This window comes from Eupeodes corollae, chromosome 3 (genome assembly GCF_945859685.1).
Source record: "Eupeodes corollae chromosome 3, idEupCoro1.1, whole genome shotgun sequence".
Lineage (NCBI taxonomy): Eukaryota > Metazoa > Arthropoda > Insecta > Diptera > Syrphidae > Eupeodes > Eupeodes corollae.
In genome coordinates this window covers 1,551,014-1,574,453 of record NC_079149.1, presented here as the reverse complement: position 1 = coordinate 1,574,453, position 23,440 = coordinate 1,551,014, and the positions used below count along the sequence as shown (strand labels likewise).

The 23,440-nt window shown below is 33.0% G+C and overlaps 1 protein-coding gene across 1 annotated transcript; it reads left to right on the top strand.

Annotated features, from left to right (window-relative positions):
* The first annotated feature begins 32 nt into the window (after positions 1-32).
* On the top strand, positions 33-20,403 carry LOC129951203 (uncharacterized). The gene is made up of 4 exons (XM_056063242.1): positions 33-986; positions 19,033-19,449; positions 19,518-19,616; positions 19,692-20,403. Exons 1-4 carry the CDS (start codon positions 235-237, stop codon positions 19,840-19,842), a joined length of 1,419 nt encoding a protein of 472 aa, XP_055919217.1. The 5' UTR covers positions 33-234; the 3' UTR covers positions 19,843-20,403.
* Positions 20,404-23,440: the final 3,037 nt, after the last annotated feature.

The following is a 23,440-nucleotide window of genomic DNA, read 5'->3' as shown; positions in this document are numbered from 1 at the left end:
GACAAAGATTCCAAACAAAAATTTTCGGATTGAGAATTTAGTTTTTGGCGGTCCTTCATGTTGGAAAGAATATAATTTTACGAAAGTGCGTGCGGCGTTTGTTTATTCGTTGTCGTTCGTTCGTACCACAATTTTGATTTTGAGATTCGTAAGAAAAGAAATAATTTAAATTTTTTCGGATTAATTTTGATTGATAGTTTGTTGAATTTGATTTGCGTTTTATTATAACTCAAAATGTTAACAACACCAAAAAAGAAACTCGCTGCAGTTGCAAATTCAAATTTGAAACGCAACCCCAAGGATACGGAAACAACGGTGGCGTCATTAGATAGTTCAAAGGATAGTGCTAAACGTGATTCGATGAGAGTGTTTGAAAATGGCACCCTTGAGGGTGCAGTCCAAAGTGCTACCCCCTTAGGGGCAGCACGTCAAAGTGCGACATCCTTGACGCGTCCATTGTCATGCGTATCAGTGGTTATTTCAAATAATGATGACGACACCAAATGTGATAATTCGGTTGAAGAAGTAGTTGAAGAAGAAGAAGACGAAGTAGTGTTGAATGAAAGCACAGCTCTTCTCGACGAAGAGACTGTGAATAACGATTCCGTCCTCAATTACTCCGGGAGTGATAGTAATATCCTAGAAAGTAGCATTTACAGTGAAGTGCAGCTGCCTGCAGCCCCACAATCACAACAAGCCGCCATCGATGTCCTCAATACCAGTACTTGCTCGAGAGAATCTCGCCAGAGCAAGAAATCACGCCGAAGGTCGAAAAAATGCAATTCCCTGCGAACGGCTGAAGCCTTTGCTAATGCATTCCCACCGCAATACACAGCAATCTTCATTGACCCGAGTGCCAATCATCCAGGAACACTCCACCTTTCTAGCAGTCCAATTGAACAAATTGCTGCTGCGGCAGCGGCTAGCCCGTTTGTCGATAGACAACATCATCAAATGATGTCGGCAGTTCCTGTAAGCGGTCACAGGTAATGATACCAATAATCATAATCGCTATCGTTCTTCTGCTTCTCCCGCATATATGTAGGAACGAGAATAACGCCTCCTTAGTTCAACTTATATTTCCCCAAATTACCTATCTGCCTTGATTTTCCTTTGGGCCATCATCATCATCGGTTTGGTTTGGTTCGAGTTCGGTTTCGGTGTATACCGAGGTTTTGAGTGTGAGCATTTTAGTTTTATGGCTTTGGTTTTTATTCCTTTATTCATTTATGGAGGTATAGAATAGGTAGTATAATTTATTCTTGATGTTTGTTACAATTGAGGCTTTGGAAAAAAAAATGGGGAGAAGAGTAAATTAAGTTGGGGTCGATTTCTTCAAGACATTTTAGTTCCTTTAGAAGATTGTTGTTTTATTTTTAGAATGATGGATATATTTTGAGGGAGAAGACTTTTGTTAAATGATCACAATGGTATCACTAACCAATCTTAGCTGGTAGACATTTTCGAGGCTTTGGAATTCACTAATTGGAATTCTTTAAGATGACGACACATTTGGGATACTTTTAAGGGGCTAAATAAGAAAAGGACATTAATCACATAACATCTATACACATATTGAACAATTCTAAAGACATTCTGTTATTTTAAAAACTCAAGTTGCTCCTTTTACTTTGGCTGACGAAATGTGCTACAACTTGGCTTTATTATCTAAAGTCGATGTTTTGGTCTCTTAAAACAACTACCTACTAGTTTAAGTTTTGTGGTTTGCTTTGCTGAGGGTTGGTTTGTTTTGCTAGAGTCAGAATATCTTTTTACCATATTACCAAAGTTAATATTTCTTAAAGTCTTAAACTACGATTTAGGGGAAGTTTATTAAAAATAACTATTTATAAAAATAAGTAAACTGATTGACACAATTCCACTTAAACTTTTGTAAGGTTTTGATTTATTTTCGAAATTTAAGTCTATTTCGATATTGATGACATTTACTAGAAAATTATGGTTAATGGTTGCACCTTCTAATTTCTGATTTTCAAACAATCATAAAATCTTAAATATTGTTACTTCCGTAAACAGATTCAACAGAAAATTATACTTTGGTTGACATTCAGCTAACTTATACCAAGCAACTTCAACTTCTTAAGTTATCAAACAATTTACTGTAGACTTCGAAACAAGTTCGTATTATAGACTTTTTTGCCAAAAAAAAACATTCTCAGTTGTCTAAAAGTTATCACAGATATTCATAGGTTACAAGATACCTATCTAGGTAATGACACTCTTGTTATCCGTAAGGCATATGTAAAGGGATCTTCTTATTTCTTTAGTCTTCTAATATTATAAAAAAAACTATTCACCATATAACCTCACGAAATCTGATCCTTTGGCTTCAAATAAAAATAAAAAAACAACTTCATTCATCTATCATCAACTTTATGAATGGTCCAATGAATTTATTAAAGAAAAAACAACAACGATAACACGTTGTTCGTACATAAGAACGTTGAACCCTTTTGGTCTTTTTTTTCCTTTAAGATGTCAAAGTACGAAGAGTATATTTAGTTTACCAACTTCCTTTGGGGTTTCAAATGACAATATACCTTTACCTACCTACTTGACAAAAAATAGCCTTTGTCTGAACGTCTCTTTATTTTTCTATCTTATGCATGCAAACACATTTGGAGAGATAGATGTATATAGATTGACCTGGCCAGTTTGTTTGACTTTTTGACAAGATTGGCCTCACATGATGATCACATATGTTGGATGATGGAGACGATTGAATATGTGGATAACATGTGCCATGTGTTTGTGAAACTATTAATTTTTTTTACGACTTTGATGTTTTTTAAGTGTTTCTCTTTATATTTTCTTTTAGCTCCCGAAATAGTTTATAAAGATGAAAAAAGAAATAAAAGAGTTATAAGATGACAGAAGAAATGTTTGTTCTTATGTTGACACACTAAAGAATGTAAACAAAGCATATGAACATTCTTTCGGAAATATTGTAAATATTACCATTGATGTAAATTTCTACAAATCCCAATAGAAAAAGATGACACTTAAATCTCGTTCCATCGTAAAGTTCAAAGAGTGTAGGTAAAGAACAGAAGATTTATAGATTTCCATCTTCATCAAAAAGTATTTATTAGAATTAACTTAAGCTAAGATCAAACGATGGTCAAGTCTTAAGATACTATCAGATCAATCAGTTCTCTAAAAATAGCTGATAATAGCTAAAAAAGCGTTCGATAAAAGACTGTCTATTCAATTGGTTAGAAGATTTTTCCTGTCAAAGTCTAACAATTGTATTCAATAAAGAAATTGTTAGTTATTGTCAGAAGTCTAAAACAACGGTTTAAAACAATTGAAAAATGTCGTCTGATAGTAGATGACAATATTCTGCTGACAGTTCATACAGTATTAGGTGTTTTGATTTTTAAGCTCAGAGCAGAGAACTGAGCTGTCAAAAAATAATCTGTGTTTCATTTTTTGCTTCGAGATATCATCGAGATGTGAAGTCTGAAAGAGACAAATGGAAAGTTCTTAAACTATAGACAGTTAATTTCTCCAGTATTGTTCGTAAAGAGAGATGTGATCAAACTCTGCTTAGAGAGTACCCGATGTGCTGGAGCTCTGCTCGTAACTTATTATGAAAAACCTCTATTATCGGTTCTGACAATGTTACCTATCGACTAAGCTTCTTCAGTTATTTATTAAGACGGCATTCAACTTGTCGAAAATACATTTTTACAGCAAAATTAATTACATTTTCAACTTCTTCAATGGTCCATAATAGGTATAAAGAACCGAAAAGGGAAAAACATTTCTAAGACACGAAAAACCTTAAACGCTTTAAGTTTAGGTTCATGTTTTAAATAACGTTTTTGAGTGAAGAGAATTTTTAACTGAATCTATTCATTTTTTAAAAAAATCTTTTTAATCTTGAACTCAGCAAAAAATTGCTTTATCAAAACTCAAAACCAAAAACAATATTTGGAGGTATAAACGGCAATATTCTTTATTCTTAGTTTTATTTTCTTGAAGATTTATAGCTATTTGAACAAACTTAGTAGTAAAGCCTATCAGTAAAGCTAATTCCAATAAAAATTGATTTATTTTCGAAAATAAAATCTATTAGTTTTAATCTTTTGGATTGTTTAAATCATTTTCACACCTTTGAGGCTATTAAAGCCTTAATTATGGCTAACATCAGTTAAAACAAAAATTACAACCAATCTTCGATGATGATTAATAACAAACCTCCTTCATGAATAATTTATTAATATTTTCCTTACACACAATATCACGCTGAGGAAAGTGGTGATAATTATAATAAAACAACGGGTATTTGAAAAATGAAACATTTTCAAGCTCTTAATGTCGCTTTGCTATGCTGTAAGATTTAACGAATATGGCCCTGTCTCGAACCCTGATAAACATACCGCTATAATATGTACCTTCTCTACCCTTGAAAGTATTTGAAAAAAAAAATACTCGTTAAAGTGCCGAATAAAATTTACTTGATTTTTCTTTCCTGATAATGTGTAATCTTGTCGGTGGTGGCACAGCGACGATGGCGGCCGGCGGCGTCAAATGGCAAAAGTAAGATCGTAAAAATTTACTTAAGGTATATACGAGTCTAAAAGGAATTGAATGAACCACGACAAAGGGACATAAAGTTAAAAAAAAAAAGAAAATAATAAAATGTGAACACACGATTTCTCGTAAGAGTACCTACCTAAATGTAAATCGCATTAGCAGGCACGCAATTTCTAAATTCGTCCTACCAACGAGTATGTACCTTCTCTAAAGCGAGAGTACTGTAGCAGGTACATGGTACAATAACCTATACCTGAGGATTTTTGTGGGCTACTGGGGCATGTCACGGAACATCGCATATCCTGTGAAATGGATCGAATTTTCATTTTCAGATTGTGGTGCCATCTATTTTGTCTTTTTTTTTGTATAGAAACCTACCAACTGTGCTTCAATGCTCGAGCTCGTTTTTTAAAACCAATTTTTTTTTTATATTTTTGGAGGGAAATTGAAATTTTCAATTCGACAAATTTATCACTTTGAATCCGGATGGAAGACAGATTTCAATCGGTTAAAATGTCCTTCGAACAATGGGATAGACACTTATACATGCGTGCACCCTGAATTTGAATAGGCAATCAGGATAATGCCTCTGATGGTGGAGGTGTTGGGTTTTGTATTTTTAGTATGTTTCGCAGAATTTTTGTGGTTAGAGCTTTATGCTAAATTTCAGGATAAGTACTTGTTTTGTTATACAGTACGTTTCTAATACACTACACAACACATAGGTACACATTAAATATTTTAAAAGGTCTGGAAAATTAAATTTAATAGAAAAATCAATTTGATGATGTACAAGAGCACTTAAACTGATGTAGATGATCCTTGATACATGGAATTGATTTGTTTGATATTTTTCATTGAATTGAATAATAGTAATTTAGAATGGATTAATTTTAAGAAGACTTGTTTTTTTTTCTTACACTTCAAAATTTACATAAAGTAGTTAGCTTAGAGCTAGCAACAAACTATGATCAGAGTACATTCGAGACTCGTTTAAACGTCAAAAACCCATTCGTAGTAAGATTCTACTTTAACTTTTATCGGTAGTATTCATACACGATAACGACGAACAGGGTAATTACCATACAAAGAAAGAGTAACATAGGGATCATGGAACTCCTTTGTCCGGGGTTTAATAAAACCAAAAATAGAACTTGCTTTATGGACACTAAAATTAATGTAGTTCTAAGTTGGAACAGAAATGAACACCTTAATCTTTAAATTTGAAGACACAACAGAGTGTTTGCTGTTTTTTTTTATCAAAAGTTATCGTCTGGCATTTTAAAGGGTAGAGGGCAATGCTATTTTTCCCACACCATAATGTGAAACTATCAAAGTCGGCTTGTAAAAGAATACGATCATGAATGAACTAAATTATTTTAAAAATCCTTATATCGTCAGCAAAAATTCGAACTTCACTTGAGCGCAGATATATTGATACGTTGTAAATAACCAGGATAAACAGAAAAGGCCCAAGATGGCTTCCCTGGGGAACACCAGATTGAGCAACAAAAGGTTCAGAATGAGAATTTCTAAATTTTACCTCATAAGATCTGTTTTCAAGGTATGATTTAGTCCAAGCTTATAAAAATGGTGGAAAACCAAAAGCTTTAAGTTTAAGTAAAATACTTCCGTGCATAATTTGGCCAAAAGCTTTCAAAAAGTCAATGTATACACAGTGAAATTCATAACCTTGTCTAAAGCGTTGGAACATATGTTTGAGAATGTGAGGAAATTTGTAACGGTTGTTCGCAAATGAGATTCTTACTAAGAAACGCTACACTTTTCCAAACAACTTGTTCAAACACTTTAGGAATGGAGGAAAGCTTTGCAATGGGCCTGTAGTTGGTTATAATTATAACCGCCTTGTTATCTTTTTTGAATATTGCTGTTTGAAATGACTTCTTCCATATACTAGCAAATTTTGCCTGTTTTTACAGAAAGTTAGGGGTTCAACTAAAGCATTTCTACACTTTTTTAATACTATCGGGGGAGTTGTTAGTTATAATTCTGTTTGGAGGTTAAAGTCACTAAGTGCATTTTTTTCTAAATTGAAAAAGAGAAAATTTACCATTTAACTGTTAACTATTGAGAGTATTAGCAGACGATATCCTCTTATATATTATTATGTACTTATGTCCACGTTTCTACATTTTACCATTGATGTTACAGGACGAGTGAGGGCTTTAAGTTAATCGTTTTGCATTCGAAACAGTATTAAATTCATTTCGTATGACAAGATTAACTTCACAAGTACATAAATTAGGAAAAAGGAGAAAAGCGGTTAATTAACGAAAAATTAATAAAATTTAATAACTCATACAATATACAAAAATTGTATTGTACTTTTTGAAGTCCTTTCCTAAGTTGACTTCAATCTCACATCTAATTGAATGGTAATCAAGAGCAAGTTACCAGCTAATTAGGTTTTAGTAATATAACGTTTAAGCTCATTTTCTGCGGGTCACATTAATAAGTTGACAAGAAGCAAGTAAAGCAACAAAAAACATAGAAAACATTGCAAGATAAATTCGAATACGACACATAGTGAAAAAGAACATACATTATTCAAAAAAAAATCTGAATAACTACAAAAAGTAAGTTAAATACTCAAGACAAGACCTCTAAATGAAAGCAACAGCAAAAAACATAGAAGACATACACAGATGACATAGAACGTAAAAATCACAAATGTATCTTGAATGTTGTGATTCTAAGTCAACTCTTAACAAAATGTTTACTAGTTCCTGAAAGGAAGTCAAGGCTTAAACATCCGTTCCTTTGATTTTCTACCTTATTAAAGTAACTTCACTCGGAAATACTTATTTTAGAAATACTCTTATTTCAGAAAAAGTATAGTTTTCCGGTTAAAGAGATTCTTAAATTATGTCAAACAAATGATTATACTTACAAATAGACAAAACCCTTAACAAACTCAAAGTGACCCACTTCACATCGACTCAACGTTAAGAATAAGAATTTCTTTTAAACATCATTTTGTTTAAGACAAACAAAATTTTCTTAACATAATCACTTCAACTTTTCCCACATCATTAAAAAAAAAAGTATCAACCATATCGCCATTGGATATTTCAACACCTTTGACTTTGTGATCCTAATCATCTGTCAAATCGAATAAATACAACAGAAAAAAGAAATCACGACTAATTTTGAAATCTCGAACTAGGTGAGAAATGATATGTCGATCTCATTAAATTTGTCATTAGTGTCACATCATAATCACATCACTATGTAGATATTTCAGTCGTCTTTTGTATCTATACTCTTAGAGCTGTTAAAATTAAAGTGAAGCCCGTTGTCCGTCGTATAGATAATGACAAAATCATATCTTTCTTGAAGCTTAAAAGTTTCATGAATAAGCAGCTTACGAACAGATTTTGAAATATACACAATGCAACGTTGTTGGGCGGCAATTAATATTTAAAATTTGAACCCTTTGAAGGTGTTTCTTTTTTTTTGTGTGTAAGTTTTTAAAGCAAAAGAGAGGTTTTTAATATGAAAATTAGCTCGATTTTTTTTCCTTTCTTAGCCTTAATAGTTCTTTTGTCATTAGTGGGGTTTTATAAAATTAAGTCTCTCATTGTCTTTTATTCTTCAGTTCTCAGTTCGTTAATTTGAGACTTTCTGTTTGAATCCACCGACCGACCGCTCTCTCTGTGCGATAGACATTAGAAAGGTAATTAACAAACGCACTTCCTGTCTCCATAATAATATGGTGGTTAGATGTTGTTGTTATAATTGTTGGTTCTTCAAAATGTCTCCATCTTCATATTCCCTCAAGTACTATCGTCTCTGTGAAGTAAAATTCATGTCTAATGAGTCCAACAACGACGACACAAAATCTTGAAATGGAAACGTATCCGAGCACTCTCAGGTTCGCTCCTAAGGTTCGGGTGTATCTTTATGTGGAGAACGAAACGTTATCGTCATTCCAATGCCATTGGAGCACGATAATGTAAATAACACAGGCAATAATTATGTTTGTTCGTGTCCACTTATTTGTCCCTCTGTCTGTCCTCCGATGACTTCCAACTTCCAACGTTTGATTACGGCTGCCTATTAAGTTTCTCATTACAAAAAACCACTTGTCATCAAATTTTGGTGAGACACGACGTGAAAATCATACAAAATAGAAGAAAATTCAGGTGGCATCAGTGATTTTTTCAGTCTAATGTTGACTCTTATTTCTATTTGCTTTTCAGAGTGGATAGGTGTTTATTCCAAATATTAATATTAATCGATTGAATATTTACAAGTTGCTCATGCAAGGCTTGTAAGTTATGGGAAACATACACAATTTAAGGTCGGGCATGCATTGCTTCAGCAAACTTGCCGAAACACAATTTACCTGAAATTAAATACCGGAATTAGTTGCTTAAACTTTAAAAAGGCAACATACCATAATTAAGATTTATCAAAATTTAGGTTACCTTGAAAAGGTATGGCTTATAAGAAATATTCGTTTTAGGCGCACAAATTGTAATTAGCTCAAAATTGTATTGACTTAAACGTATTCTACGTGTTAGTTTTTTAATAAAGCACTGTTCTTCTTTAATCTAAAAGAGTCACGAAGTATTCAAACAAAACATTGTCAGCCTTCTTGGCCTTCAAGTTTGATGTTAAAAGTCTATTGGGAAATCTGTTTCACAAATAAATTATTTTCGTAGCTCTGTACATGATAATTGGGTTAACGATCAAAATAGGTGGTATATTCGTATATACATAGGAATGGAACAACTCTGAACTATGTAATAAGATTATAACCCACCGCGCTGTACAGGATATGATATTTATCGGTCCTAAGGGTGTACCCTATAGTATGAAGATACAATGCTGGAAATGGAAACCCAATCTCAGCTAAATGCATAAATCATTTCTGAAAGTGTGAGAGATAAAATCCCTTAACTCATACACATTCATTTGGTTAAAGCTTCCGGTTTCCTCCATTTCAAATTTCCTCTTAAAATATCTACAAGAATATTATAGATACTCGTATCTACATGAAGGTAAGGTAGTAAAAGAGTTACCCTTATTCATTTTTTTTATTATTTTAAAATTGGTGTGATGATAATTTATGTTTCCTATGCCCGCAACTATACAACCGGTAGTTGATATGAGCTGAGCTCAGCATAGAGAATAGAAACTATTGCATAAGGGCACATTATTTCAATTTCATAATGTACCTTCATTCTATGACAACGCCAACGAACGTGTCCAGCATCATATCTCATCTCATCATCTGCATCACTGACCACCAACCACCATCAAGCCCTCGATTTAAGGGAAATCATTAAAATAAAATGCATCTCTAACCCATGCTGACCTCATGATGATGACCATCATCAGTGAAGGTATAGAGATTCAAACAAGCGTCCGTTGTTTGATTGTACATGTCTTCCTGCTGTGGTTATCTTTATAAGAACTCTTGATAACAGGGTGTTTAGAAAAATTTACACAACCACATAGATTTCCTTATTTTACAATCTTAAAACTATTTTGAATCTTGTTTATTCCATTTACTAATGTTCCTCTAGATTTGCAAAGTTACTTCTATTAAAATGCTTTCATTATAGACTCTTAGTTTAAGAATCAAATGTTTTTAGACTTTTTGAAGTTTTTTGAGATACTTTATTCAATATTCTAAAGCATCTATAAGCCTAACATCTCTACTTACTTCTAGAACTCTAGTTTTTGCGATATTACATAACTAATAAGCTTTTCCCTTTTTGCGGAAAGTTGTTATGAATGCCTTTAAAAAATTAATTTCAGTTCGAGGAATAAGGAAATTTGCTTTTAAATGTCTGCAGCTTATAAAGAGTTTGAAATATTGACTTTGTCAAAAAAGTTCACATTCGTTTAGTGCGGCTAAGAAATAAATCTCTGTACTTAGTTGTATTGAAATAAGAATGCAATTGGCTTTCGCTAGGGCATTGTTTATGAAAACAGCGACAAATAAATACAGACTTATATATGTCCAAAGTTTGAGTATAACTCCCATATCTAAGCTGGTGCTCCTGCAACTTACTTAAGACTCTTGGACAGTATTGAACGTAGAGGATTTAGATTGATTGGTGATATTACCATCATAAGATCATTTACTTCACTTGAGCATCGTCGAAATGTTTCTTGTCTCACCCTCTTTTACCGTTATTTTAACAGTTTAACAGTTCAACCGTAATACTCGCGCTTCTAGGAATGCTCATCAATATACCCTCGATCCCAACTTCGGTCGCACTGTCAAGTACAGAGATTCGTTCTTTAGCCGTACTACGCGAATATGGAATGACTTTGCCACACTCTGTCTTTCCCCGCTATTGCAAAATTCAGGAATTCACCGATACCTCCTTTCAACCCTTTACTCCCTCTCCTAGTGCTCACACTGTGTCTACATAATAAGGGTACCTAGTACTATCCCCTTGAGTGTCAGCTATGATTTTTATAGCACTGTTTTGTATTCTGTCCAAGAGATTCAAGTGGGTTATTAGGGCACCTGCCAAAATATGAAAATTGTACTCGAGTTTCGGACACATTAATATTTAGTAGATTCTTAAGTTCAATCCCTCAGCTAGTGTCGACTATCAATTGATAGTTGATAAATATTAAAAGTCTAATTAGCAAATAAGGCTCTTAATTGATAACTATAAATTACATTAAATATAAGTAGTAATTATCAAAACCCTTATCATTTGCTATTTATCAATTATCAGAAGATATGTGGGAACAACATCACCACGTGTCAAGTCACAAAAAACATCTGACCAACACTGGATTAAAAATTTCAAGGTGCTTGCCCTCTCTAAGCAAATCACATATAAGCTCGATAATAGGTGTCTTAACCGAACACTGTCTAATAGGAAAGCACGCCAGAGACTAGGCGCATTCTCAAATGACTTTTGCAGAAACTGTATGAACGAGGAAGAGGAAGAGACGGTTCTTCATTTTCTCTGCACATGCCCTGCTCTGGCTCGAAAACGCAAGAATTACCTAGGACAATTTTCCTTTACCGATCTAAGTCATATCAGCATAATCAGCCTCTCACGTTTCGTAAGGTACTCAAACTGGTTTCATTGAGCTTAGGAGGAAGCCTCAAGATTCATGTGTTATCACAATGGGCCATTAAACTGTCCTAAGTGTGACCGTTTTCATCTTGGACTGCCACTATAACCTAACCTAACCTATGGGGGTGAAAAATAAATGGCAGTAAGATCTAAATTTCTGTAAAGTCAACTTATCAAACAGTTCGAAATAAAACACCCTGTTAAAAGTAATTATTCAACAAGCTTTAAAACATACCAACTCTTTCAGAGAATTTTGTTTAAATTTTCTTTGTATTTTATGACACGTGTCGTAAAATAAAATTATTTTTAAGATCATACAATTCCTATTTTTTTCTGTGTCTGTTTTAAAGCTTAACACACAAAAGGAGTGTTTATTGCCTCCGAGCTCGTTAAACAGAAAATCACACAAATCTTCGTAACTGCTAGTTTTTGTCTACGTCTCTAACTTTATCAACACTTTATTGAATATTCAGTCAAAAAAGTCAGAATTATACAATCATAAACATTCAAACACACAAACACAAATAGAAAGGAAAAAATATCACTCTAAATCCGAAAACAGACATTTTGTCTCAATTCTAAAATTCAATTAAAGTTGATCTGACAATCATCGATAGCACCCTGGGGTGTTGATATGAAGTACGACCTTTTTCGAAATATGGCCTGCATCTTGTGCGTAGCGTATTTGATCGCATGTGGGAGTGGGGAGTTTATATTTGAGAGCTATAGTCAAACCATCATCAACTGAATTTCAATGGGACTTCTGGCTATATCCTAAATTTTCATAAAATGACTTTCGAACATCAATTTGTTTGGTTCTTTTGCCTTCGGGGAGAAGAATTTATTGGCTCTTGGATTTTAAAAAGAAAAAAGAAACCACTTAATCATCACTTGGGGAGAAAGAATGAATCTTATATTCAGCTTTCAGTTAACAAAGTCGAAGAAGAAACATTTTTAAAGAATATTCAAAGACACAAACACAAAAATTGAAGAAAAAAGAATGGGATGTTCCATGGTTCTGGTTTGCTTGTAATGAATGTTCACAGCTGCTTTTTAGGATTTAAAAAAGATGAGAAGAAAATTCTTCAAGTTCCTTGATAATATAGAAATGACAATATTCTTTTTGTCTTGTTGGTTTGTAGAAAGAAAATTGAATGCCATGATTTATTGCAGGCGATGCGATGGTAGAACAAAATATTCAGTTTGCTTAACTTTTATTATGATGATAAGGTGTGATACTTATTGATTCGAGATTCTTAAAAGAAAATAATACTTTTTGCACCTGACTTTCATATCAAAGCTTTTAAAAAAGAGAGGAAATGTTTTTAATTTAATGTGTGCCGGTCGTTATTTTTATAGATTTTATGAATAAAGTGGGATAATACTTTAGAATGTGTTTTATTTCTCTGTTTTTGAGATGGGAGAAAGTGTGATATTTTGATGTTTTCTAAATAGATTTAAATGTAAGTCTTTATTAAATCAACTGTAGGAAAGGTGTTTGAATTGCTTGAAATAAATACTGTTAAATATTCTAGTTTCAAAATACGCAATGATAGAATACATAAATGAGATCTCAAAAATTCGAAAGTAATGTTTTTTTATCAAACTACTAAAGGGTGATTTTTTAGCTATTATCTTTTTGGCAACACTGCTTTAAACAACTGACGCACATTTCTTGTTTTGTTTTACTGTCAATCATTTTCAGTTTGGTCTATAATTTAATTATGAATCGTCTTACAAACGAACAACGCCAGCAAATTATTTAATTTTATTATCAATATGCGTGCTCTTTTAAAAAAGTTCATCGCGCGCTTCTTCCATTTTATGGTCAGTTTAATCGACCCACTGAAGCGGCTATTCGGGCTATTGTGGCTTAATTTAGGAAGCCTCAAGATTCATGTGTTATCACAATGGGCCATTAAACTGTCCTAAGTGTGACCGTTTTCATCTTGGACTGCCACTATAACCTAACCTAACCTATGGGGGTGAAAAATAAATGGCAGTAAGATCTAAATTTCTGTAAAGTCAACTTATCAAACAGTTCGAAATAAAACACCCTGTTAAAAGTAATTATTCAACAAGCTTTAAAACATACCAACTCTTTCAGAGAATTTTGTTTAAATTTTCTTTGTATTTTATGACACGTGTCGTAAAATAAAATTATTTTTAAGATCATACAATTCCTATTTTTTTCTGTGTCTGTTTTAAAGCTTAACACACAAAAGGAGTGTTTATTGCCTCCGAGCTCGTTAAACAGAAAATCACACAAATCTTCGTAACTGCTAGTTTTTGTCTACGTCTCTAACTTTATCAACACTTTATTGAATATTCAGTCAAAAAAGTCAGAATTATACAATCATAAACATTCAAACACACAAACACAAATAGAAAGGAAAAAATATCACTCTAAATCCGAAAACAGACATTTTGTCTCAATTCTAAAATTCAATTAAAGTTGATCTGACAATCATCGATAGCACCCTGGGGTGTTGATATGAAGTACGACCTTTTTCGAAATATGGCCTGCATCTTGTGCGTAGCGTATTTGATCGCATGTGGGAGTGGGGAGTTTATATTTGAGAGCTATAGTCAAACCATCATCAACTGAATTTCAATGGGACTTCTGGCTATATCCTAAATTTTCATAAAATGACTTTCGAACATCAATTTGTTTGGTTCTTTTGCCTTCGGGGAGAAGAATTTATTGGCTCTTGGATTTTAAAAAGAAAAAAGAAACCACTTAATCATCACTTGGGGAGAAAGAATGAATCTTATATTCAGCTTTCAGTTAACAAAGTCGAAGAAGAAACATTTTTAAAGAATATTCAAAGACACAAACACAAAAATTGAAGAAAAAAGAATGGGATGTTCCATGGTTCTGGTTTGCTTGTAATGAATGTTCACAGCTGCTTTTTAGGATTTAAAAAAGATGAGAAGAAAATTCTTCAAGTTCCTTGATAATATAGAAATGACAATATTCTTTTTGTCTTGTTGGTTTGTAGAAAGAAAATTGAATGCCATGATTTATTGCAGGCGATGCGATGGTAGAACAAAATATTCAGTTTGCTTAACTTTTATTATGATGATAAGGTGTGATACTTATTGATTCGAGATTCTTAAAAGAAAATAATACTTTTTGCACCTGACTTTCATATCAAAGCTTTTAAAAAAGAGAGGAAATGTTTTTAATTTAATGTGTGCCGGTCGTTATTTTTATAGATTTTATGAATAAAGTGGGATAATACTTTAGAATGTGTTTTATTTCTCTGTTTTTGAGATGGGAGAAAGTGTGATATTTTGATGTTTTCTAAATAGATTTAAATGTAAGTCTTTATTAAATCAACTGTAGGAAAGGTGTTTGAATTGCTTGAAATAAATACTGTTAAATATTCTAGTTTCAAAATACGCAATGATAGAATACATAAATGAGATCTCAAAAATTCGAAAGTAATGTTGTTTTATCAAACTACTAAAGGGTGATTTTTTAGCTATTATCTTTTTGGCAACACTGCTTTAAACAACTGACGCACATTTCTTGTTTTGTTTTACTGTCAATCATTTTCAGTTTGGTCTATAATTTAATTATGAATCGTCTTACAAACGAACAACGCCAGCAAATTATTTAATTTTATTATCAATATGCGTGCTCTTTTAAAAAAGTTCATCGCGCGCTTCTTCCATTTTATGGTCAGTTTAATCGACCCACTGAAGCGGCTATTCGGGCTATTGTGGCTTAATTTCACACCAAATTTACATTGTTTGACATCAAACCACCAACACGCTTACGTAGAGTGCGAATTGAAGAAAATATCGCAGCTTGGTGTACCAGTTTTAATGATGACCATCAATTATCGATTCGTCACCGTTCGTAGCAATTGGGCCTCTGTTACTCAACAACGTGGACAATTTTGTGAAAGGATTTGTGTGTGATTCCTATCAAAATTCAGCTGGTGCAAGAATTGAAGCCGAACTTCCTACTGCAACGTACAATTTTTTGTGAATAGTCTCTTGGAAAGTTGGCCGAAGATCCACTTTTTTACCGAAAAATTGTGTTCAGTGACGAAGCTCATTTTTGTCTCAATAGGTACGTAAATAAGCAGATTTGTCTAATTTTGAGTGAATATTAGCAAAGAGCATTGCAAGAGCTACCAATGCATCCAAAAAAGTCACAGTTTAGTGCGGTTTATGCGCTGGTGACCGTACTTCTTCAAAAATGATGCGAATCGTTACGTAACTGTGAATGGTGAGCGCTACCGTGAGATGATATCCAACTTTGTTTGTCCAAAATGCAAGAACTTGACTTGAATGACATGTGATTTCAACAAGTCGGTGCCACATGAAACACTGCACGTGCAACAATGGACTTATTGAGAGGCGAGTTCGGGGAAAATTTTATCTCACGCTTGGGACCGGTCAATTGGCCGCCTAGATCGTGTGATTTAATGCCTTTAGATTATTTTTTGTGGGGTATGTTAAAGCTCATGTCCATACAGACAAACCCGCTTCAATTGACGCATTATAGGAAAACATTTAAGCATTTATTCGTGAGATACCGGCCGAAATGTTGGAAAGAGTATGCCAAAATTGGACTAAGCGGATGGACCATTTGAGGTGCAGTCAGGTCAACATTTGCATGAAATAATCTTCAAACGTTAAATTACTATCGATTCAAAAATTTCATGCATTTTTCTAAATTGTATGTGTTTTTTTTAACTTTCCTTTAACTTTTAAAAAATCACCATTTAAAAGTTCTAATAGCTAAATTTTGCTTTTAGGTTTCGAAAAATGTTAAAAGATAGTAAGATGCTTAAATCGTTCTAAATTAGTAAAATAATGTTTAACATTTAACGCATTAATTCAAAATGAACGGGAATGTAAATGTAGGGGTTAGTCCAACATAGAGGTCAAATAATATGCGTTTTGTGTATTTTTTTTTTTGTTTAGAAATACTAAAAAATATATTGAAATTATAGTAATTTTTTGAAGCGATTTATTTTAGAACGGACGGCGGCTATGTTTTTGCTTTGAAATTTCCCTTTTTGGACATTAAAGGGTCCACGGTCGGATTAACTGCTCCATGGTGTTAAAAAAAGTACTTGAAATTGTTGGACAGTTGTCACATTTATAAAGTGAAAGTACTTCCTAAGACAATGTGTGTTCAACGTTTTGATTCAATTGGTTAAAAGCTAACTGAGTTTGGACTCCGGCCAGTTAAAAATAGTATATCAGTATTGAGATGAACGCGTTTGACATATTTTTTAGGAGCTTTAATCGTTAACAATTTCTCAATAGCTTCTTAAATACCTTTATTTAAAAACCAAACACTTAAAGATGTTGCTCAGTCATAACATCTTTTGTTACATCATTTTTGAGTAACTATTACAAATTTTAAAAAAGAGGCTGGGATGCGACCCACACTGATAACTTCCCATCCCGTCTGTCGATTTGTCTTGCTTAAAAGTTTGTCTCTATGCACTCGTATCAATTTTTGCCAAATTTGCGTACTATTTTTTGTAAATTTAATTTTTTACGAAAAAAAAAAAAATTATATAAAAATTACTGAATATCGAAAACAATATTTTCTGTGAAATAAAATAAGTTTGAAGCCAATATTTCAAATTTTTGAAAAGATATTTGAGTCGAAAATCAATATTTACCAACTTTTGTTAATTTTTTGTAAAAAAAACTGTAAATTCGATTTTTTTCAAAATTTTACTGAATGTTGACAACAAAATTTTTTGAAAGAAAAAATAAATTAAAGCCAATAACTCAAAGTTTTGAAAAGATATTTGAGTAGAAAATCAATTTTTACCAACTTTTAAACATTTTTTTTAGGTTTTTATTTTTTTGTAAAAAAAACTGTCAATTAGATTCTTCTCAAAATTTTATCAGATGTCAAAAACATTTTTCTTCTTTGCACAAAATTGTTTTGGAGATGAAATCATATTTTATTCGTACAATTTTGAAGGTTACACATTTTTTTTTCTTACTTCTTACCTACTTCTTTGATATCACGTTACAATGTATGATATAAAATTTAGTTCAAGACTCTAGCATTATTGGTTAGTGAGATATTCAGGGTTAACCGTAATGTTCACCTTTTTTATAAATGCTATTCTGGGTTTCACGCACGCACAGACATCTCCCCAAAAATCTTTTATTTCGACTCTAGGGACCTTGAAACGTCGAGATATTTCAAAATTTTCAGTTCAGTTAATTTTTAAAAATTCAAGTATTGACTTACAAAAAAAACAATATCCTGTTTTGATAGAGTAATAGCTATGTTGCCTGGTTAGCTCCAAATCCTTTGATAATTGGTATAAATAATCTTTGTGTATCCTTCTTTACTTAAATACCTATAATGTGGAGTTGTAACTTATTAACTACTTAAATTACTAGGCATATGACCTAAACCACAATATAATACAAAAACAATTTCCTTTACATTTCATTCTAAAGACTTGATCGAAAATATTTCAAACTAAGCTGATTTATGTTTCCGTTGGATTTTTATAAGTTGTTAATGCTTTTTTGTTTCGGCAGGTATTAAATTTATAGATGCAATCATGCATTTCAATCTTTCAAATAATATATCATTGCACTAATTCGTTATTCAACAACAACTGCACCTACCTGTTGCACAAAACAAAAGAGAACACAAAGAAAGGTCGGCAACCGAAAAATATTGTTTAGAAAAAAAAAGAAACCGATAAAAACCAAACGTACAAACCTACAAAATTACCTAAGAAGAAATACAAAACCGTACCGCTTACCCTCTGCAACACATCGAAGTGCAATCAAGCTGAAAAGAATTCAAAACATGAAGTAATGGGGATCCTTAAAATGCCCTTTTATTCCACTCAAATACTGCTTGCAGCGTTTATGTTCCTTTTTTCTATCTTTATCGAGACACCCGCAGATAATTCAAGGAAAATGGTATTTCTGAATAGAAATTACACAAAGAAAAAACTCATACACACGTAGACGTAGGTTTTTATAGTCCTTAGGAAAAATAACACCGCCACAGTTGAATTTCCTATAATTTTTCCGAGACAATAATAGATTTGGCATCCCAATAAATTTCAAAAACTTCCCCATAAGAATTTCAGCACCTGCTCTCTCACACACTCAAATTTGTTTTATTTTTCTTTACATTTTTGGTAGGTAGGTAGGTATAGATACTTCTTATATATGGAACCCACACATATGTCATTCTTATCCTTGTTTTCCTTTTATCTCTGATTTAAAAATTATTTTCTTTTGAAAATCTGGACGACATATGTGTTACATAGTTTCCAGAAGGACAAAAGACTTTGGCAACATTCGTGTGAGTTGTGTTTTTCTAACAAAGCGAACAATTCTTTTTTTTTCTTCTTCATTTTCACATTAGATCAACACCCGAGGCAAGTCCTGTGCAACGAGGATGCTTTAGAAAATGGTTTTCCAGGCCATCTCTGCCATTTGTAATTGGAATTCTAGCACTGGGCGGTGTGGCGTGTACTCTGGGCGGAATTGTTTTGGGCTCTACTGGACTAATCGAACATTCAACACAATATTTAAGTGCGGCTCTGCTCATGATTGGAATCGGAGTGTCTCTATTGGTGATATCGGGTGCAATCTGGAGACTGAGCATACCCGACGAGGCCGATGAATGTCCCTGCTTCAGGCACTTGGAAACATGTCGCAATTGCAACAGTCCCTATTGCAATAATCGAATTCTCCCCGGAGGTTACCATATGTATCCAGAATTCCAGCATCGTCCTCCGCCACCATCGTATTTAACCAGTTTGAACGAGTGTGCCGTTGGGTAAGGAGCGAGAACACAAAAGAAACTCATTAAAAACATTTTCTAAAAATAATAAATTCTATTTCCAGATTACTTTTCCACAGGGACATGACCAATACCCTGGCCCAACATCCCCAGTTTCGAATCAATACACCTCCACCCCTATACAGATCGACAAACTCGTTAAGGTAAGACTAACTGCATTTGTATCCCTAATAACATATCGAATTAACCCTTATTGTCCTTTTGCTTTCTCCCCTCAGTGTCTTTGTCCCAGTCAATAGTCAAATGGCAACAGCTACAGCAACGAATGGTATTTCCCAGTCGTCGACCACAGAGAATACTATGGCTCCTTCTGCCCATCTGTTCGAAGGCCCGGTGCCAAAGGAGATGACATACTTAGAATTGGACTGAACCTAATGAACTTCCATTGTGTTCAAGGAGAGAGAAGCTTTCAATTGACTCACTACATTATAGCTACATAATAATAATAACTATCTATAATTAGAGTATTGTTTGTTAAGGTGCATGACTGATATTCAAAAATTGTACGGATATTATACAGATTTATATATATTTTGATATTTATGTGGAAAAAGAATTAGAAAAAATATTTTTATATATTGTCTAAGCTTTAAAAAATATCGATTTTAGATTTAAGGGGAAGAATAGTGAGGGTTTTGTGTGGTCCTTGCTAGATCAAGAAATATTGTAAATATCAACCAAACTGTATTGTAATTATTTGTATTATTAAAAGTTAAGTTTTTTTTTATAAATTTGATGTACAAAAATATTATTTCCTATGTACATAAGTACCTATTGAATTTAACAAATATTTCCTCCTATTAATATTAATTATTTACCAAACATCTATTGTACAAAAAAAAACTTTAACAATTCTATTTAATGAATGTGTTCAGGAATTTTAAGATAAGTAAATAAAGTAACACCGTTAAAGTAATATAATAATTCTAATATTAATATTTTTAATTCAATGCTGAGACAATTTAAAAGTAAAGTATAAACGATTACCTAAGTCGGGATCAAATGGAATCTGGCATTGAGCTTGTATTTGTTCATGCGAAAACTGAGATATTTGCACTTTAATCTAAAAGTAGTAAAAAGAACTTTTCTGTTTTTTCGCCAAAATAACGTAAAATAATTGTGATATCACGAAAAGGTATTTTTGAAAGCTTTAAAATGTATTTTTTTTTGTAATGTAGAGACCTTGAGATGTTCGAATTTAAATGTTTAAAACCGTTGAACGTTAAATTTCTTTTAAGAGGACCTTTAAATTGATTTATAGAAGGTATAAGAAAGTTTTTCAAAAGTTTATAGGAAAGTTTTTCAAAAAAAAATACAATTTAGAATAATGCATGAAATCTTTATTTGAATCGATAGTACGGTCGATATAATTTAATGTTTAAAGATTATTTTATACAAATGTTGACCTTGACTGCGCCTCAAATGGTTCATCCAATTAGTCCAATTTGATATACTCCTTCCAACATTTCGGTCGGTATCTCACGAGTAAATGCTTCAATGTTGTCTTCCAATGCGTCAATTGAAGCGAGCTTGTCTTTATAGACATGAGCTTTAAAATAGTCCCACAAAAAATAGTTTAGAGCAGTTAAATCGCACGATCTAGGAGGCCAATTGATCGGTCCCGAAGGTGAAATAAAATGTTCACCGAACTCGCCTCTCAATAAGTCCATTGTTGCGAGTGCTGTGTGGAAATTGGAACGTCTTCTTGAAACCACATGTCATGCAAGTCAAGTTCTTCCATTTTGGGAAAGAACAAGTGGGATATCATCTCACGGTAGCGCTCACCATTCACAGTTACGTAACGATTTCGTATCATCTTTGAAGAAGTACGGTCCAATGATGACACCAGCCCATTAACCCCACCAAACTGTGACTTTTTCTGGATGCATTGTTAGCTCTTGCAATGCTTCTGTCTGATATTCACTCAAAATTAGACAATTCTGCTTATGGACGTACCTGTTCAGACAAAAATGAGCTTCGTCACTGAACACCATTTTTCGGTAAAAAAGTGGATCTTCGGCCAACTTTCCAAGAGATAATTCACAAAAAATTGTACGTTGCATTAGGTAGTTCGGCTTCAATTCTTGCACCAGCTGAATTTTGATAGGAATCACACCCAAATCCTTCCACAAAATTGTCCACGTTGTTGAGTAACAGAGGCCCAATTGCTACGAACGGTGACGAATCGATAATTGATGGTCATCATTAACACTGGCAGATACATCTGCGATATTTTCTTCAATTCGCACTCTACGTAAGCGTGTTGGTGGTTTGATGTCCAACAATGTAAATTTGGTGCCAAATTAAGCCACAATAGCCGGAATAGCCGCTTCAGTGGGTCGATTAAACTGACCATAAAATGGAAGAAGCGCACGATGAACTTTTTTAAAAGAGCAGAAATTTTGATAATAAAATTCAATAATTTGCTGGTGTTGCTCGTTTGTAAGACGATTCATAATTAAATTATAGACCAAACTGAAAATGTTTGACAGTAAAACTAAACAAGAAACGTGCGTCAGCTTTTTAAACGTTGCCAAAAGATAAAAGCTAAAAAGTCAGCCCTTACTTTATATTTGATTCTACTTTAAAACAAATAACTTATAATTTGTTATAAAATACACATAAATAGTGAAATTGACATAGAAAACATACAAACATATATTTTAGGCTGGAATACATGACATATTGATAAGGATATGATTGAAAAATTTCATCCCATACAAAAAAAAAAGTCCGAGGAGTCACAACTATTGATTTGTGACAAACAGAAAAAGACATTGGAATTCTTTTGTTATAAATTAAGGTGAGTATTTAAGATTAGTCTAAACGTGTATGACTGTGCCTTGACACAAATACCAATAAAATAAGACCCCTTTAACAGAATGGCCTTAATGCTGGGTGTTACCAAATTGTTGAAATTGGTGCCGTGAAATGAGGCCAATTGAAATAATACCAACTTTTAAAAATTGTCTTTCTCGCACTTTGAAAAAGTGTAAAGAGGCTAATTTTCAGAAGTTAGACTTATTGCACTTTGACACTTCCTGGAACCTCCTGCTTGGGCACACTATATGACTTGGGATAGGTGCAAAATTGAGGTGCAAAAATGAATTAGCACCAATTTGGATTCAGTTCACTTTGTTTCAGTTTAATAAAACTAAATGTTGGAAAAAATCTCTAGGGCTTATTTTCGAAATTTGACTTAACTTCACTTGGCTGTATTTCACGGCACCGTTTAAGTTAAAATGAAACGAAATTAGGATTGTTTGAAATTGTTTGAGTTTTGGAAATTTTGGAAAGCTGGCTTATTTCATGGCCCCATGAATAAAATGATATTGATGTCTTTTTTTTAAATTAAATCTAAGTATTAGGTGGCAACAGTCTATTGAGAACTAGGGCCTAGGGCAGGGGCGAACGCAAGTAGGAATTTGGGGGCTTGTTAGTTGGTTGCATTCCATCCAGCAAAATATCAAAATATTGATATATGCTTAAGTCTTTTGGCATTTTAATGTTGGTTTTAAAATTTTGAAATAAAATGTCTCGTTACTTAATTTATTTCATTAGTTTGTTTATTTTTGACGTTTAATAGATTTAGAAACAGCTAAAACATAGGTTAAATTGTCTATGAATAACATAAACTTAAGTTCAATTTAGCAAAGACACAATCAGAACTTATCAAGGAACTATGAATGATGAAATGAAAATATGTCTTCGATCTAAAGGTTTAGAACGCATTCAAAATTATTATTTCTAGTATTTCATGGTCAGTTTAAGAAAAACGTGTTATTAACGTCCCATAGGAAGTTATTGTAATGGGTCCGACTTGTCAAATTAAATTTTGATATTTCTCGACGTTTCAAGGTCCCTAGAGTCGAAATAAAAGATTTTTAGAAACATGTCTGCACGTTCGTACGTCTGTACGTTCGCGATGTTTTTTTTGTCGTTCATAGCTCAAGAACCAGAATAGATA